Below are 17,412 nucleotides of genomic sequence, written 5' to 3' on the forward strand. Positions count from 1 at the left end.
CACTGTGTATTCTTCTTCTTCTTATCTTCTCATATTCTTTTCTTATCAAACTTTGAGGCTGGTCCATTCTTTTGGAGTAAGAAAGCATAACAAAAAGGCGACAAAATGTAAACTTTTTTTTTTTTTTTTTTTTTTTTTTAAAGAAGATTCAGTATCGGACAATGCTGTAGATGTTTGCAATCAAAAGGGAACATATAAGAAAAAAATTCATTGACTATTCTATTTTAGCACTGTTGGTAAGAACTTTAGATTTGGCTATGATTATTGTGTTTCATATTTGATTTTCTTACCATAAAGTTTCTATCGGTGTTGGGAGACTCCTAATCAAAAGTCAAAGTCCCTCCAATTGCAATGATACAACATAAATACTATATTGGGAGCATCAGTGGAAAATCAGTTTGATGATCTTTTTGGAACAGATTGATGGACTGTTGTCAAGAGGACAAGATAGCGCAACTGTGAGAAAAGAGGGAGTGTGACTTACGGTAGATAGACCGCGCACGCTCGCACGCACACGCAGCTAAGCATAGCAATGCAGAGACCTGATGCACAATTGCCACCGTAATTATTTCTCCAGTCTCCAGGAGCATGCCAGCAATTAACTGATACCAGGACTCTTTATCTTTTGTTCAGAGGACAGGTTCACACTTATCGCCTCAGCCAACTCAGTCCACACAGCCCTCAACTCACGCACACGCACAGACCTACATAGCCGCACACACAAACACATACACGCAAACACCTACCCGCCTGCCTGGAGCCTTCCAAGGCCATGAGTCTTGACAGGAAGGAACTAAAATTGGACTTTGGTGTGTGTATGTGTTTGAATGAAGTTAGAACACAACCTATGTGTATATGTGTACTTCTTTTTAATCATGTGAGTCTAATCCTCTATTTCCAAATACCAGAGAAAACCTGCAACTGCTCATGGTGGGTGCATTTATTGAGCAGCGAGATGTCAAACTTTGTATCGAGGCATGCGAGACAAAAAATAAGTTAAAACCAAGTATTTTTGCACCATGGTAAACGTGAACACAGCCGACTTGATTCGCTACCGATCGAAGCGATTTCTCCCATCCTTAAAATCGGTCCTTGACATGGCAGAAGAAGGAACTGATGTGACAAACTGCGTTTATAAGGATCTATAAGTTTTAATATAGAGCCCTTTATATTCACACTGAAGAATTCAGTCAATGTTTATGACTAAAAATCTTTGACCAACTCCACCAACACACAGTCTGTTTTGGGTGCATTTATATTAATTGATTAAGTTACCCCCTCGGCAGGGCCCCGGGGGTGGATGAGATCCGTCCGGAGTTCCTAAAGGCTCTGGATGTTGTGGGGCTGTCGTGGTTGACACGGCTCAACAACATCGCATGGACATCGGGTACAATGCCTCAGGATTGGCAGACCGGGGTGGGTGTGTTCCAACTATAGAGGGATCACACTCCTCAGCCTCCCTGGTAAGGTCTATTCAGGGGTGTTGGAGAGGAGGGTCCATCAAGAAGTCGAATCTCGGATTCAGGAGGAGCAGTGTGGTTTTCGTACTGGCTGTGGAACAGTGGACCAGCTCTACACCCTCGGCAGCAGGGAGTCCTGTGGTGGTGTACTTCGGGAGTACGGGGTACCGAGCCCCCTGATATGGGCTGTTCGGTCCCTGTACGACCGGTGTCAGAGTTTGGTCCGCATCGTCGGCAGTAAGTCGGATTCGTTTCCATTGAGGGTTGGACTCCGCCAAGGCTGCCCTTTATCACTGATTCTGTTCATAACTTTTATGGACAGAATTTCTAGGCGCAGCCAAGGCGTTGAGGGGGTCTGGTTTGGTGACCTCAGTATTTCATCTCTACTTTTGCAGATGATGTGGTGCTGTTGGCTTCATTAAGCCGGTATCTCCAACTCTCACTGGAGCGGTTCGCAGCCAAGTGTAAAGCGGTTGGGATGAAGATCAGCACCTCCAAATCCAAGACCATGGTCCTCAGTCGGAAAAGGGTGGCGTGCCCTCTCCGGGTCGGGGATGAGATCCTGCCCCAAGTGGAGGAGTTCAAGTATCTTGGGGCTTGTTCACGACTTGTCACACTCCATCAGTGAGAGATCGACAGGCGGAACGGTGCAGCGTCCGCAGTGATGCGGACTCTGTATCAGTCCGCTGTAGTGAAGAAGGAGCTGAGCCAAAAAGGCGACGCTCTCGATTTACCGATCTATGTTCCAACTCTCACCTGTGGTCACGAGCTGTGGGTCGACCGAAAGAACTAGATCCAGGATACAAGTGGCTGAAATGAGTTTACTCCGCAGGGTGTCCAGGCTCTCCCTTAGAGATAGGGTGAGAAGCTCGATCATCCGGGAGGGACTCAGAGTCGAGCCGCTGCTCCTCCGCGTAGAGAGGAGCCAACTGAGGTGGCTCGGGCATCTGGTTCGGATGCCTCCTGGACACCTCCCTGGAGAGGTGTTCCGGGCATGTCCCACCGAGTTGAAATCGGGGATATTCAACAAGTTGGATTTTTTTGGCCCGACTTCGCTCCGTGTGTGGTGTCCCCTGAGGACGAACCACTGCGCAGCCGATTGACGGTGACGTGCAGCCAATCAGAAAGCGAGCCAGCGAGGAAGCCAGTGGGGAATCCAAAATCAAAATCTCCGGGTGGGACGCCAACGCGCGCTGCCAGCACCGAGCCGAGGGCAAGCGATGTCTCGCCAGCGCCCATATACACTCCTTTAAACAACACCTTTTCTTTTTATGCCGCTTTTTCGGCTGAAAACCAGGATCGACTCATGTTGAGACTCGGAAGCCAATCTTGAGAGGTTTTGCGAGACTTCCCGTCACATTCTTGAATGAACTCGGCTCGTGTGTGGTGTGTGATTGTGCAGTGTGGCCGCACACCACACACGATGCGTTCAAAACTGGAACTCCCGTGATTTTTCTCTTCACGCGTGGTGTCTGTCAAAAATTGGAGATTGGCCGACAATTTTAAAATCTTACCATGTGAACCAGGCTTTGAGTTGACCAGGCTGCATCTTGCAGTTGGTCAGTTAATAATAATAATAATAATAATAATAATAATAATAATAGTTAAAATGTCTCATTCATGGTCCAAACAAATCTCATTACATTTAAGATCAGACTTAGCACCGTAAAAAGTAACTTGTTCTTAGATAATTTCATTCTTTTATAATACTAATGATGGTAATATTTAATTAGAAATCAGACAAATATTTGTGGTAAGAAGTAGAGTTTTTGAATTGGAATAAAACATTAAAGTATAGTTCAACCCCAAAATGACTTTTTTTCTATTGATTATTCATGCCATGGAGACTTGAGTACAGTACAGTCATTTTTTTGTTTTGTATTTTTCACATTTCTAACACAAAAATTAGATTTGAAAAAAATTTAAAAATACCCCCTATTCATTACAATGGCGACCAAATGCAATGCACATTTGATATTATATATACAATGGTGTCATCTTGCGTTAACCAATTTCTTCGCAAATAGAGCTATTCAAGTCATCTGGTGAAAATTCTTCTGTTTTTAATATCGCAATATATATCGCAGACACCAAAAAAATTGCAATGTCAGTTTTTTCCAATATCGTGCAGCCCTAACGTAAGGTCTGTTTTACAGCTGCCATTGTATGACTTCTGTCAGCCGACAAGGGATGATAAGGACTCGGGTCTGGAGCCATTTGAAGGCAACAGGAAGTGTCTCAGCGCAAAACACTGATTGAAAACAATGGCAGCTTTTAAATAGACCACATACGTAAGCCATAGAAGTGCTGCAAAATATTTACCTCACTGAATCAAAAAGTGCTTAGTGTTGGGTGTTTTGTTTTTTTTTCAAATAGAAAGTTTTTAAAAATAAAGACCGGCAGTACTTCTCTAAACATCTCACAAATTAACATTAAAAAAAAAAATGTAGTCAGTTCACACTGATGAAAAGCTCATTCATTAAATTCACTCAGTAAGTAATATTAACAAACTTTCAATACACGCCAAAAGTCAATGAGTGGATCTGTGTGGTACTGAGAGTTCACTGGTCCGGCCATGCAACATATAGAGACTCTTTGAGTCCCAATTATATGTGAAGGGTCATGTAGTTATTTAGTTTACTTAGTTTAGCTCTCGAGGCTTAGTCTCTGTTTTGTCAGTTTTTTTTCTTTTGTTTTTTTTTAAACAGGTCTGAAAGTGGAAGTTAAAAAAAAATCAATGTTTCCTCATTGAAACAAAGACATGCATCATTTGTGAATAGCTAAAAAAAAAAGAGCTTGATATCAATTATGTAGTAAATTGTACATTTACTGTAACCAGAAAATATTTTACACAAAATACATACTGGGTATTAAAAATATGCCGTCGATGCTAATGCATGGCTCTCAAATCGAAATGTTTCCAGCACATTGAAAACAAGGATAATTTTATTTACAAATGCAAAGAAACTAAAACTCATGTTTTTACTCAATCGTTCTTTAGTTCAGACCAAGCAGGCAAGACAAAAAAACTAAGCAGAAGTCAACAACGATGCATTCAAAAGTAAAAATTTATGTGCAATACAGTTAATACAAAATTGAAGAAATACAGATTCAGGAAGGGCTGAGTAAGATTGGTATTTCAAAGGGGCTTTAAGCTGTCAATATTCGTAAGATAATGTTAAGAATCACTTTAACTTGCTGTAAAATCTTGCACATATTTTGAGCTAACCACCCATGCAGTCATTCTCGTGTTGCGTCGTGTTGCAGTTGGTGGATATTGGTAACACAAAACCCCACAAAGAATTAAGCCCCGACCTCAATTCCGCCTTTGTGTTTGCGGTACGAAGGAAGAGTGTCTGTGTTCAACAGAGGAAAGGGACACCATTGCTGTACAATGGCAAGTGTCAAAGATCATTCAGATCTGACAAACATGAACAAAAGTGAGAGAAAGCAGAGAAAATAAAATAAAATAATATGAGCAAGGACAAAGGTTCAGTATATACAGTTTAAATTTGAAGTGTGTTGTTGGAACGTCAAAGATTGAAACCTCAAGCATGGATTCATGTTTCATTTCCATTTTTTCAAGTTGAAATTCAAAAATCCTGAATAAAGGTTTATAAGCATTGCCCTTCAGGTTGTACATTATCTTTGTTCCTTCAATTTAGTAAGAGGAAACCAACTATCAATCAACATATCAACCAACATATTTCCATGGTTTTGATTAAGAACAAAAAAGCCTGATACAGGAAGCAGGGATTAGTAGCAACAAAATTGGCCGCTTCTCTATGTGCAGAACGCAGAGTACGGTCTTGTGACCTCACCAAGTACGGTCTTCCTAACAATGTGTCGCTGTATATGCTGTAACATGACATAGGAAAACAACATCCGGGTATTCTGTGTATTCTTGGCTTTTTACGTACTTTCAATTGAAACAATATTTGTGGTGTGACTGGTGACATTTCACAAGATCACAAGGATGTACAAACAGACAAGCATGCAAATTGAGAAATGGCTTATTGGAATTGATGCATCACAAAAGTTGGAAAGAAAAGAACTATTAACAATTCGAGGTTTGGACTGCTGTATCAATGTTTCTGTACTGTATAGGGTCTATGTGGAGTTGAGGCTACCAATCTGATCCTTATCTTCCTTCTTCTGTAAATGCTAGGGAAGTTAATAAAATAAGGAAACTCTCATCCCTCTAAAATCCAAATACTTAATCCACTTTTATATATAAGTCCAGACTCTTTATCTCATTACTAATAAATTATTATTATTATTATTTTTTGCAGCCTTGAAGAGATCCTTTGACATTGAAGATGTGGATGACATACCATCCTTCTCCTCGGCATCCACTGCCTCCTCCCCAGTCTCTCCTTCGGCGTCCCATTTCTTTCACAGCCACAACAAAGCCAGTGAGGATAGCGGAGGAGGACAATCTCCTTCTTCATCTTTCAAAAACATCAACAAGCTGGGCTCTGCAGGGTACCACACCCGTACCAGCCGGAGTTCCAATCCCAGCCCAGTCCTTAGATCGCGCACAGTGGTCAGCAGTCTGTCCTTCAATCGGGGAACCATGAACAAGCCAGCCATTAACAACAACTCCTCCTCTGTGACTCGAGCAGCATCCTTTCAAAGCAGGGTGAACCCCAACAATGGGTTCTCCATGTTCCGTGGTCCAGGAAGTGACAATGACAGCCTTCATAGCTCCACTTCCAGCCTTGAGTACTCTGGAGTTGGTGGAGGCTCACTTCATCCAACCAAGTTGACATCATATCCGAGTACAACGCCTCAGAGTGAGTACCACCAAATCCAGCCCCAGCTCTCACAACAGCAGCTACAAGCTGGTACCAAATTGGGAAACAACCACAATGTGAAGGAGTTCTCCTCTCATGGGTCTGTTTTCCGCTCAGCATTGGATCGAGGAGTAGAATTGGCACCAGATCCTCACGGGATTAATCATGGCTCCATGCCCAGTCTAGATATTCAAATCTGTGATGGAAGTCGTAGCATACTAGGCGTACAAAGAAGTGGAGACCAGGTTTCTCTTGGTTTGAGATATACCAATTCTAATGCTACCTGGAATGGCCGGCTTCAAAATGCCAATTCCAATGAAGTTGAGGGTAGCTGTGGCCCCAACAATCATCATTATTCAGACCCCCAGACTACCCAGCTAAAGGCTAAAGAGACGCCACGTCTTAGTAAATTTCCCTTGGACCTGGATAGCTTAGTAAGCAACACATCCGTTACGTCTCCTGCTAAAGTTCACAGGCGACCCATCAACTCCAACCCCCCTAAGCCTCCTCCGAGGGGGATAGGGAGTCTTCAGCATCACGCCAACTCCCCATCCACTTCGGCAAGCCCATCGGCTTCCCTCAGCAGCCTTGATAGTTCTTCCGATACCCCACCTCTTTCCCTTCACCATCCCCTTTTGCCCTTCTCGAATCATTCCTCCATGGGCTCCATTCCTGTTCCACAAGTGAGCCGTTCACCAGTGCCGCTATCTCCAGCCCAGACTCCGCAGTTGGAAACCCTATTGAGGCCTCAAGCTCTTCAAGTGAAACCTGTGGCTCCCAACTCTTCTAGTCCTTCCAGCCCCAGAGTGACTAGCTCCTTGGAACACCGCCCCAGTGATGTCGGAGATAGTGTAGGGTCAATTTTGCAGAGAATTGCCTCCTTCTCCCGGCCTGTCATCGCCGCTACAACCCAAGCAATTGTCACCCAACCTCCTGAAGCTCCAAGCAATGGAACGCTGTCTTCTGAACTGGGCTGTCCTGCAGAGACCACTCTTATACCAACAAGGGATCACGCCAAAAAGAAAAACAAAGGTAAGAATGATATAATAATACAAAAATGCTTAGCACTTTAGCTTCACTAGTTATAATAAATTGCTTTTGTGTCTGGAATTTTAATGAAAACATGCTTTATACCAATTTTGGAAGATTGGTACTAGAGGAGTTCCCTTTTGTTCCATTCTGTTACATTGCAATCAAAGTATTCAAGAGTAAGAGAGTTGTGAAAGCGGAACTGCGTACACCCTACACCAAATCCTCCACTTTAAACACCCATACACATACACTTCACAATCGTAGCACTTCTATCTGCATGTGTGTTTGTTTTTGTGTGAGTGGGTGGCTCCGTGTGAGTAATAAGGTCTGTTTAACAAATGATGACAGGGGACTTCCCTCGTGTCAGCTAAGGAAAACAAGACACAGTTAGCAGATGAGTTGGTTACCACACCCATTGAAATGGTTTCCTTCTCTACTGAGCTGTAGTACTGTATATAAAAACACAGCAGCACAATTATACACTTACATTTGTATTTCAGTGTTTGCTGACAAGGGCTAAGTCACCAGGTGGCTGTTTTGTGTTATAAGATTTTAATTCAGACCACACACAAACAGTTTTGGCATTGTGTCTTTCTCTTGAAGCATGAATGATATTTTTAACAGCTTCTAATTTCACAATCTCCTTGCCTTGGGCTTCCGATTCCCTCTGATAACCAAGTGAGCACAAGTCAACAATGATGTCTAAAGTTCACCAATCGTCAAGTTGCCACAAAGTTGAATGAGCCATCAAACTAATACATTTTGGGAAGAAATATTAGGTTATAAACTATCTACCTGGCTATTAAACATGGCTTGATGAATATACAGCAGACATGAGACATTGGTTTATTGGTTCTTGTGCTTTCAACCAATGAGACACGTATTTTTACGTAAGATTCTAGGAAGGATTCCAAAACATGGCTTGGTAGCTTGACAAACAGGATGCATGTGTTTAAAGGTACCTGTCTGGAGTTTCCCCATCCCGCTACTTCAAACTCATCAGGGGATGACACAATTACTCTGAGATGAAAGATAGATGAAAATAGTATATAAAGCAGGATTAGATCTCTTCATCACAGATATTACGCAATTCTTAATGCTGATGAACTCAGAACCTCTGACCTTTCCAAGTGAGGTTTGCATGTTCTCCATGTGTTCGTGTGGCTTTGCTCTGTTATATAGCATACTTTCACATCCCAAAACATGCATGTTGGTTTACTCTAAATTGTTTGTTTTGGACACAAAAAAAGAATGCAGAACTCCTGTGAAATTCAAAGACTTGAAATGAAATGTTATGGATTGAGTTCATCCGGAAGAAAGAGCTTACTTTGCTTAATTCAAAAAACATCACCCATCAATAGAACCATTTTATTTTCAGAAGTTGAATTTGGCAAATCTTTTACCTATCATGTCGTTGGCAAGATAATTTGGGGACGTGCAGACTTCACAAATGTATATTTTCTGAACTGCTTTCTTTAGATGTGGGTGTTGTTTTGATTGGCCATGTCCTGTTAAGAGAGTCCCAACAGTTGAACTGCCCTTTTGCGTACTTATATTTAGCCTAACAATGGGAGTCTCCTTTTGGGTGGTAACGTATGATGCTGTAATTTTTACACAAAATTCCTACATTGTGCACTTAACTTGGGCGCAACTTTTCATTGGTATTCAGACTGTAAGTAACACAGTAATGGGCCACACTGTGAATGACTGTTTTGCTATTCTTAGTACTTTGCTTAGATGGTTTGTTTCCATAAAAATATCAAAACAAAAAAGTGGCCCCAGGGCCCTTTCTGAGCTCTTCTCTTTTCCTCTTCTCTTTTTCTCTGTGCTTAAAGCAACACGCCGAGGATAAGAAAAAAAGTGAGCACAAAGAATGAAAACAAATCTTGAACTGGTTGGTGAAAATCAGACTTTTGGGCCGTGCGTGTTTTCAATTATAGAATACAAGAGATGGGAACAAGTCACGCATGCAAGTCAAGTCAATTTAAAGGTGATCTTATGTCAAGGCTTGTGTGATTAGTCATGTTAACCTATTAATACTGTCCTACCTGAACTATTTGGTTTTCATAAACAGAAGACTAATGAAGTCAAATACAGACATTATTAGCCAATTCATCAAACCTGTCCACACATATGATGCTCTCAAGATAATGCACTCAACACCATTTCTTAACACAACTTCAATAATCTTAATGTCATTTAACATCTGAGGTGCATATTCACTAAGAATGCGCTGCCTCCGGTAATAGCGCGAAATATTGAACCACAACTGCAGTTACCCACCTATTCACTAAGGATATTGCTCTAATCATATACCGGCGCAAACACGCCCACAAAACTGACAGCTTGGAGCAAATTTGCACCTGATTTACCACACATGGCAATGGATTTGGATGTTTTCTTCTTACTAAGGGGGGCATGACAGAAAATAATTGAGAATCACTGTCCTAAACCAACATTGAGGAATGTCCGCTTCTCTCTCTCTCTCTTTCTCTCTCCTCTCTGCGTGATCTTCCGTGGATGTTGTTCTACAAATGGCACCCACTGCTGTCATGATCGAGGTTGCAGCAGTTAATACATGCTTTCCGAAAACGTTATTTTCGTCACGCAAACTCGGTGTGGCTATTTGCGCTGGCTTTAGTGAATTAAACGCTGCATATCAATGAGTCTCATTCACATTGGGGTGGGCATATTTTGCGTCAAATGTATGCAAATTACCTAATTTACATACGTGCGATTAACACTGGCGCACCGTGACGCAATCTGTTTGGCAGCACACTTAGTGACAGATTTCCCCATCTGCGCATGTTTAGTGAATTAGGCGCTCCCGGATTGCTCCATTTTTACCGGTTAGTGCTGTGCAAAGGCGACGCAAACATTTAGTGAATAGGCCCCTGAGTGTCCATCAAAAAATGTTTTAAACGTCTAACAACTTCAGTTTATTAAAAAGACAAAAAAACAAAACAAAAAAACCTGCAAGTCTATGTCTGTCTGTTCAGAGCCAAATGTGGCCTCATCGTGTTTCCACCATGGCGCAAGACCCTCTAAAGGCCCACAGACTTCTGTGTTCATTACGGATTGTCCTTAACGAACACCATGTTCACCCATAAGGGTGTCCATATGTGCACTTGGCACCAGACACTCTTGGCTGCAGTTCGATAATCAACTTTGTGGTCGTATCATTGGACTTGCTTGGATGCTCACGTGAAGAATGGGGTGCAAAGCATAAATTGTTGAGTTAAAATTGCAGAGTTAAATTTGTAGGAGTACATTTTAACTCCCATAATGTAATTTTAATGTTTTCAGAGTTAAATGGTGTGTATAGAGAAAGTTGTTATTTCACAGAGTTTAACGCCTAGTTAGATGAACTCCACAGATCGAGTGTTAGATTGGCTCAACCTGCCCATCTCCAGTTTTAGATAGACAAGTCAGCACCATTTTCCTTGTCCCTCTTTCTTCATTGTTTATCACTGGGAAATATTGACAGTCGTGACAAACAAAAGGAGTTTGGGGCCATGAATTCATTTTCAGTCTGACTGTGGTCAACATTAACATAGCTAATAGGGGTGTTAAAAAAAAATCGATTCGGCGATATATCGCGATACTACATCGCGCGATTCTCGAATCGATTCAATAATCGGCAGAATCGTTTTTTTTGTTGTTGTTGTTTTTTTGTTTTTTTTTTAGGATTCACACCTTGAGCATGGAAGAATGTTATATGAACGGAACATTAATATTTTATTTTAATGCTGTTCAAACATGAAACAGATTACAACCTCTATAAGACAGAAAGAAATTTCAGATAAATAATAAATTTTCATATAAATCTTACACTCTACAAGCTTACTGATTAGTATTTTCTAAATTTGAATGAAAAAAAATCGCAACAATCGACTTATAAATTCGTATCGGGATTAATCGGTATCGAATCGAATCGTGACCTGTGAATCGTGATACGAATCGAATCGTCAGGTACTAGGCAATTCACACCCCTAATAGCTAACTTCAAATGCTCTCTTCAAAAGAGGTTTTGGGTTAAAGTTGAAAACCGTGATTACATCGGCCGTCATTGACTGATAATTACCGTACATTTCGGCAAGTGCACTTCCTTATATTCGACGAGTACTTTATGAGGCAGAGCCTAAAAAAAAATGTGTCCATGTACTTTTCCTGAGGCTTTCAAAACAAAACAAAGCAAAACAAAGCAAAACAAAGCAAAACAAAACAAAACAGAACAAAACAAAACAAAACAAAACAAAACAAAACAAAACAAAACAAAACAAAACAAAACAAAACAAAACAAAACAACACTCGCTGTGAATGCGTAACAGACCAAAGTTACAGGTTAACTGTGTATATATCGCCCGAAGCACTATGTGGCTGGGTAGCTGAGAGGTTAAAGTAGTTACCTTTGGTACCAGAGTGGCAGATCTTTCAGGGGTCAACTTTTATGAGTGTGAGAAGAGTTAAATGTCTTCCCCTGTATATGTACTCTCTCCCAGTGTTAAATATTTTCACCATTTTAAAAGCGTTAAGAAAAAAAGTGTGGATCTATATAAAAACTCTAAAAAACTATTGAAATCAACTCTGTGAGAGTCAATTCATCACAGGGCTTTTTGCTTGTGGATCTGTCAGCTGGTCACCTCCCGGTGGCGTGCTGGCTCCGATAGTGGGGGGGGCAAGCCCAAACGTATTGGGAGGGTCTGCTGGGAATGTCTAGGGAGTTTCAATACCTCTGGCAGAACAGATCTTCGGGAGGCAGGCGACATTGGGCCCGAGTGGGTCCTGTTCCGTGCCTCCATTGTTGAAGTGGCTGACCGGAGCTATGGCTATAAAACTCTAAACCAAGAGTCATTGCCGGTACTCTTTCCCGTAAACTTTGCTTGTTGGTCAAGTCATATACATAGAGGAAAGACAATCGGATTTGCGCCATTTTTCCTTCCTAATCTTTCTAAGATTTCTCACAGTTTATCACGATATAATCGAATGAGCTTGCTGGGGGAACTGGCTGCTGAGTCCCTGAGGCTCAAAAGTGCACTAAAGTTCGCCTGCTGTCTGTGACGTATGTTAGCATGTTCCCACCCGGCCCATCACATTCTGATGTGGTCCCTCTTGTTTTTCATATTCCGTCATGGCCTTTTTTCCATTTAGGCTCGAATGAAATTCCCCTGTCACGCTCGGCTCCAGTGTGGGTGTCAGCTCAGGTCGGGCAGATACTGCCGCTCCAAAAAAAGTTTGATATTAGTTTTCTGTGAACAACCAATTTTACAATCTCTTGTTCCAAATCATGATAAAGAAAATTCTCTCTCTCTCTCTCTCTCTCTCTCTCTCTCTCTCTCTCTCTCTCTCTCTCTCTCTCTCTCGCTCTCGCTCTCGCTCTCTCTCTCTCTCTCTCTCGCTCTCTCTCTGTGATTAGCTGTATAGCCAAACATGTCCTTTCAAGTTTGGGAGGTTCAGTCGCAATGGCCTCCCTTTGTAAAACTGCTCACATAAGAGCTCACACGCCCTTACACTTCAAAAGGAGGGAGAAAAATGTAAGAAATGTCAGGAAGAATGATTCACAGTGGGTTGTAATTCGTAGGTATGAACAAGACGTGAGAAGCATAAAAAGGTAATACTTCACCTGTAAGGGAGAGCAGTAAATCAATGCATCATCAGCACATCAGCAGATGGTGTGTTCAAGATTTTTGTTAACGACTTGACATTTGCTGCTCTTCTTCTGTGTGCCTTCATAATATAAAACCCTAATACTGTTTAGTGCAGGGGTCCAAAGATCCCTTACAGCGAAGAAGACTTTTCAAGAACCCCCCATAATCCAAGGGTTACCCTAGGTAACCATTAACTGTAACTATCATGTACACTATTTGCTTTATTACTGAAGTGTCCTAATTAATCGATTATCAAATTAATCGACATTGCTTTTGATAACTGTTTAACTTGAAATGGTTTAAATCCTCTAATTTCAGTCCCGTAACAGTATATTTTCTCTGATTTCTGTAATAATTCATGAAAGCAGACAGATAATTTGTGTTTAATCAAAATAAGACTGTTACAAACATCTTTTACATTGGAAAACAATGATCAACCTTTTTGCCTTTTGTTCATGACATGTTACAGACCAAACCAATAACTGAATTATAATCAATTTACCCGCGTGGGTCTTCTCCGGGTACTCCGGTCTCCTCCCACATTCCAAAGACATGCATGGCAGGTTGATTGGGCGCTCCGAATTGTCCCTAGGTGTGCTTGTGAGTGTGAGTGGCTGTTCGTCTCTGTGTGCCCTGCGATTGGCTGGCAACCAATCCAGGGTGTCCCCCGCCTACTGCCCAGAGCCAGCTGAGATAGGCGCCAGCACCCCCGCGACCCTTGTGAGGAATAAGCGGTCAAGAAAATGGATGGATGGATGGATAATCAATTTATTGAAAAAATACATCTGTTCTATTTGTCTATTTCGTAAGAAAATAACTGTTGCAGAGGTAAGTCAAGGCAAGTTTATTTGTATAGCACATTTCATAAACAAGGCAACTCAATGTGCTTTACAGAAGGAAAGACAACATCAACAAACACAGTAGTGAACAACATTCAGTGCAAAGAAGAGAAAACAAAACTAGGTTACAAAATTTACTAAAAGAACTTACATCGACAATGTTAAAACATTAACATTAAATACAGAGGGTTCTGCCGTGGACTTGGCCCGGGCTCTGTGGGTTGGGGGGCGGACTCGGCCTCAGCCTTCCTGTGGGTCCTGTCTCCTCCGTGGGCCTGGGACTGGGTGGTCCTTGCGCAGCTGTTCGCATCTGATAGGCCGATAGCCCTCCGTTATGGCGCTTCTTCAGTCTGCTCTTTGCTCAGCCTTCTCTCAGCAGCCATGCTATCTTTTAAACTGCCAAAAGTAATCTGGATGAGAATGGTTCAGATTTTGTAATCTTTTTTTTTTTTTTGCTATTAAATTGATCTTGTAGTTTTTATACTAGTATTTCAAATAACTTCTGAATTAATTTGACATTGTTAACCTCATTTATTTAACATGCGTAGACTTATTGCATTAGTTTTTTGTTTACATTGGCAAACAGACTGCCATGTAAATGCAACATAAAACACAAGATGAGACCCCAAGTACTTACATTAACTGGATGCTGTGATGCATTTTTTCCCCAAATATCTTTTTTTTTTTTTATTTGTGAGCCTTTTTTAAAATCTCACACCTGACAAATACAATTAAAAAAAACAATAAAAAAAAACACACACAAAAAAGAACAAGCATGCCTAAAAATATAATTAAAACGAACTGAATTTGAAAATAATAGCTGGAATTAATTGAAAACTAAGCGCTTTGTGACAGCTCAGGCTGTTTGAAAGCGCTATATAAATAAAGTTGAGTTGAGTTGAGTTGAGTTATAATGACAAATCCAGCTCTATTATAACCCTGATTCCATCTTGAATCCTTGCTTGAGCCACCGTTCCAGTATGATTAGGATTATACTAATCTTTAAAAACAAAACTATTTTAATCTCTACCTTGGGATTCTGTAATACCCAACAACAGCATTTAATTAGAATTCTGCATAGGATTGGATTACAAAATCCATATCCCAAATTTACTCCCTGCCAACACAGCCATGTGGGGCCCATGTGGGTTGGGTCCCAGTTAATTATGTCTGGGGGTCCATGGTGGCCCCATGTGGGAAAGCGCTGATTGATCAAAAGGCTACACCAACAACCGCAAATCCACTATGTATTTTCATGTACCTGTACTAGCAGCACAAATACCATAACGAGGGTAACATCAATGCTTTAATATGGTGAGGTCACTAATGGTAATGCATATGAGTGATACGGGCAACGCAAAAACTGGAATTTTTGTAGATATAACAATAATGTGAACTCGTGCTGGGCGATATAGGAAAAACATTATATCACGATATGGGCCATTTTATATCACGATAATGATATACCACGATGTAGATATATTTGGAGTTCTTCCATGAAAAATTATACAAAACATACTTTGCTTACATTTTCACACTTTATTTGTAAGTAACATAAAACAGAATGTCACAAATGAATCCAGTAGTGCTGCAATATAAAATAATAAATATAAACAAAGGTAAATTGTAAATTGACGTAAATTGTTCTGCAAAAGTAATTTATTCCTTTTGTTTGGCACTTAAATATATCAAGTGCATGGATAATGACATAAAATATACTGTAACGTTCTAATACTGCATACAGTATGGACATCTTTGTCTAAAAAGAGTGTAAATCACGATAGAGACAATAGGTAAGAAAGGGCACGATAAACATATCGCCATATCACCCAGCACTAATGTGAACTAAGCCCCAATTTTATGTAACTATATGAGTAGCGCCCTCCTTAAATGCGCCAACATAACAAGGCACCACAGAAGTCCATGAGTAACTCACTCACCATAACGCTGGATTCAGAGCTGCTCGCCACAGAGCAGGCCATCATGCGTGGGAATCACCAGTCGCTGTAAGTCCATGTACAGTACGTTATTTTTTCTTCTTGGTCATAGGCTCTGTGTAGTTTCATCACAGGGCTTTTTCTCCGTTGCAAAGAAACGTTCCAAATATGGCTGTTTTTTACTCATTTTGATAACTTGTCGATTAGCATCAGTGCTACGTGACTGAGATAACTGTGTGGCCCGCCGCAGCCCGGTGGTTGGGGACCACTGGTCTAAATAATACATATTAATTTGAAATATAGATTTTTTTTTTTTTTTTTTTTATGTGCATTTTTTTTTTTTCAAAATGAAAATCTTGACTGCAGAGAAGACACTAAAAGTAAAATGTATGCAATTGGTGGGCCCATTTGGACAATGTCCCTGACTCTCCAGGAATCTCCATTAACACTATAAAAAGTCTCCAGATTTGTCAGATGCTGTTTTTAAAAAAAAATACTCCCTACAAGGGTTGGGAAAGTCACAAGATACAGTTTATAGCGAGAATGCCCTAGCACCACCCCTGGTTGTCATGGTAACGAAAGCCATATGACTCACTGGCTTACCCGTATAGGGTGGTGTTGGCCTGACCGGTTTTATTCCCAAGGACAAGAAGCAAAAACATCAGAATTGTGAATAAAAGGCTTTTGTCATTATAGAAAAGACTTTATATTTACATTCCCTTAGTTATCTCTGTTTTTTTATGAAAGTTTTTGGACAAAATTATATCATCATATCATATGATCCCAGTATGTCATTGGTGACCCACCCAAAAACTCGTAACTTGTTGGTTTGGGGTCAAAATGACACTTTATTGCATAGTTCATGTTCTCTGGCATTGCATGAAAGAAAATGAAAGGTACAACGGATTCACAGTTAATGGGTACATCACAGACTATAACCGGTGACTGTCCGCGAGTTAATTTCACAGTGCATCAGTTTTGTGTGACTGTCTTTTATCTTTAATACATTAGTTCATATTTCAGTTCATACTTCTGCAATCCAATGATGCAATGATGAGATTAAGCAGTAGTGGGCAAACTCGGTCCTCGAGGGTCGGAGTCCTACAGGATTTGGAGGTTTCCCTCTTCCAACACAGCTGATTCCCATCAACAGGATCGTTATCAGGCTTATGCAGAACTTGTTGTTGAGCTGATCATATATCAGCTGTGTTGGAGAAGGGAAACATCCAAAACCTGCAGGACTCCGGCCCTTGAGGAGCCCGTTTGCCCACCACTGGATTAGAGGGAATTCTCTAAACTTCTCTTTACTCTTTGTGTGTCAAAAAGGGATTCCTTGTTTAACACATTTTTGCATCTTGCTGAACCACAGGATAGACACAAGTCTGTACATACTACAGTGGCGCAGCATCTTTTATTTTTGCAAAGAATTCTCAAAGTGGTCAGAAAGACTATTCAACTTAATCACTGAAGCCATATGTATAAGGCAATGGGCGTGTACTACGTTGGGATGCAATAGTTGCCTGCAGCTGAGCTCATCTTGAACTTGTTTCCAATCTGTTCAGCTGTCTTGACATTGGTGTGCTTTGGCCTCTCAAATTTAAAGCAAGGCCCTTGTGTCTCTTTACACCTTTTGAGAGCATATCAGTTGCAAGCAAAAGCCAATATGGGTTTAGTGTTTCTCAATGTTTGGGGCTCAAAAG

General features: G+C 41.0%; 1 protein-coding gene across 1 annotated transcript in view; it reads left to right on the forward strand.

The window, feature by feature from the left end:
* septin12 (septin 12) overlaps nt 1–17,412 on the forward strand; it is a 77,779-nt gene that overhangs the window by 15,655 nt on the left and 44,712 nt on the right. Inside the window, exon 2 of the mRNA XM_077534228.1 lies at nt 5,753–7,288. Within this exon, the coding sequence (XP_077390354.1) occupies nt 5,753–7,288 (1,536 nt within the window). The remainder of the gene's footprint in view (nt 1–5,752; nt 7,289–17,412) is intronic.

Source organism: Festucalex cinctus, chromosome 1, assembly GCF_051991245.1.
Source record: "Festucalex cinctus isolate MCC-2025b chromosome 1, RoL_Fcin_1.0, whole genome shotgun sequence".
Taxonomy (NCBI): domain Eukaryota; kingdom Metazoa; phylum Chordata; class Actinopteri; order Syngnathiformes; family Syngnathidae; genus Festucalex; species Festucalex cinctus.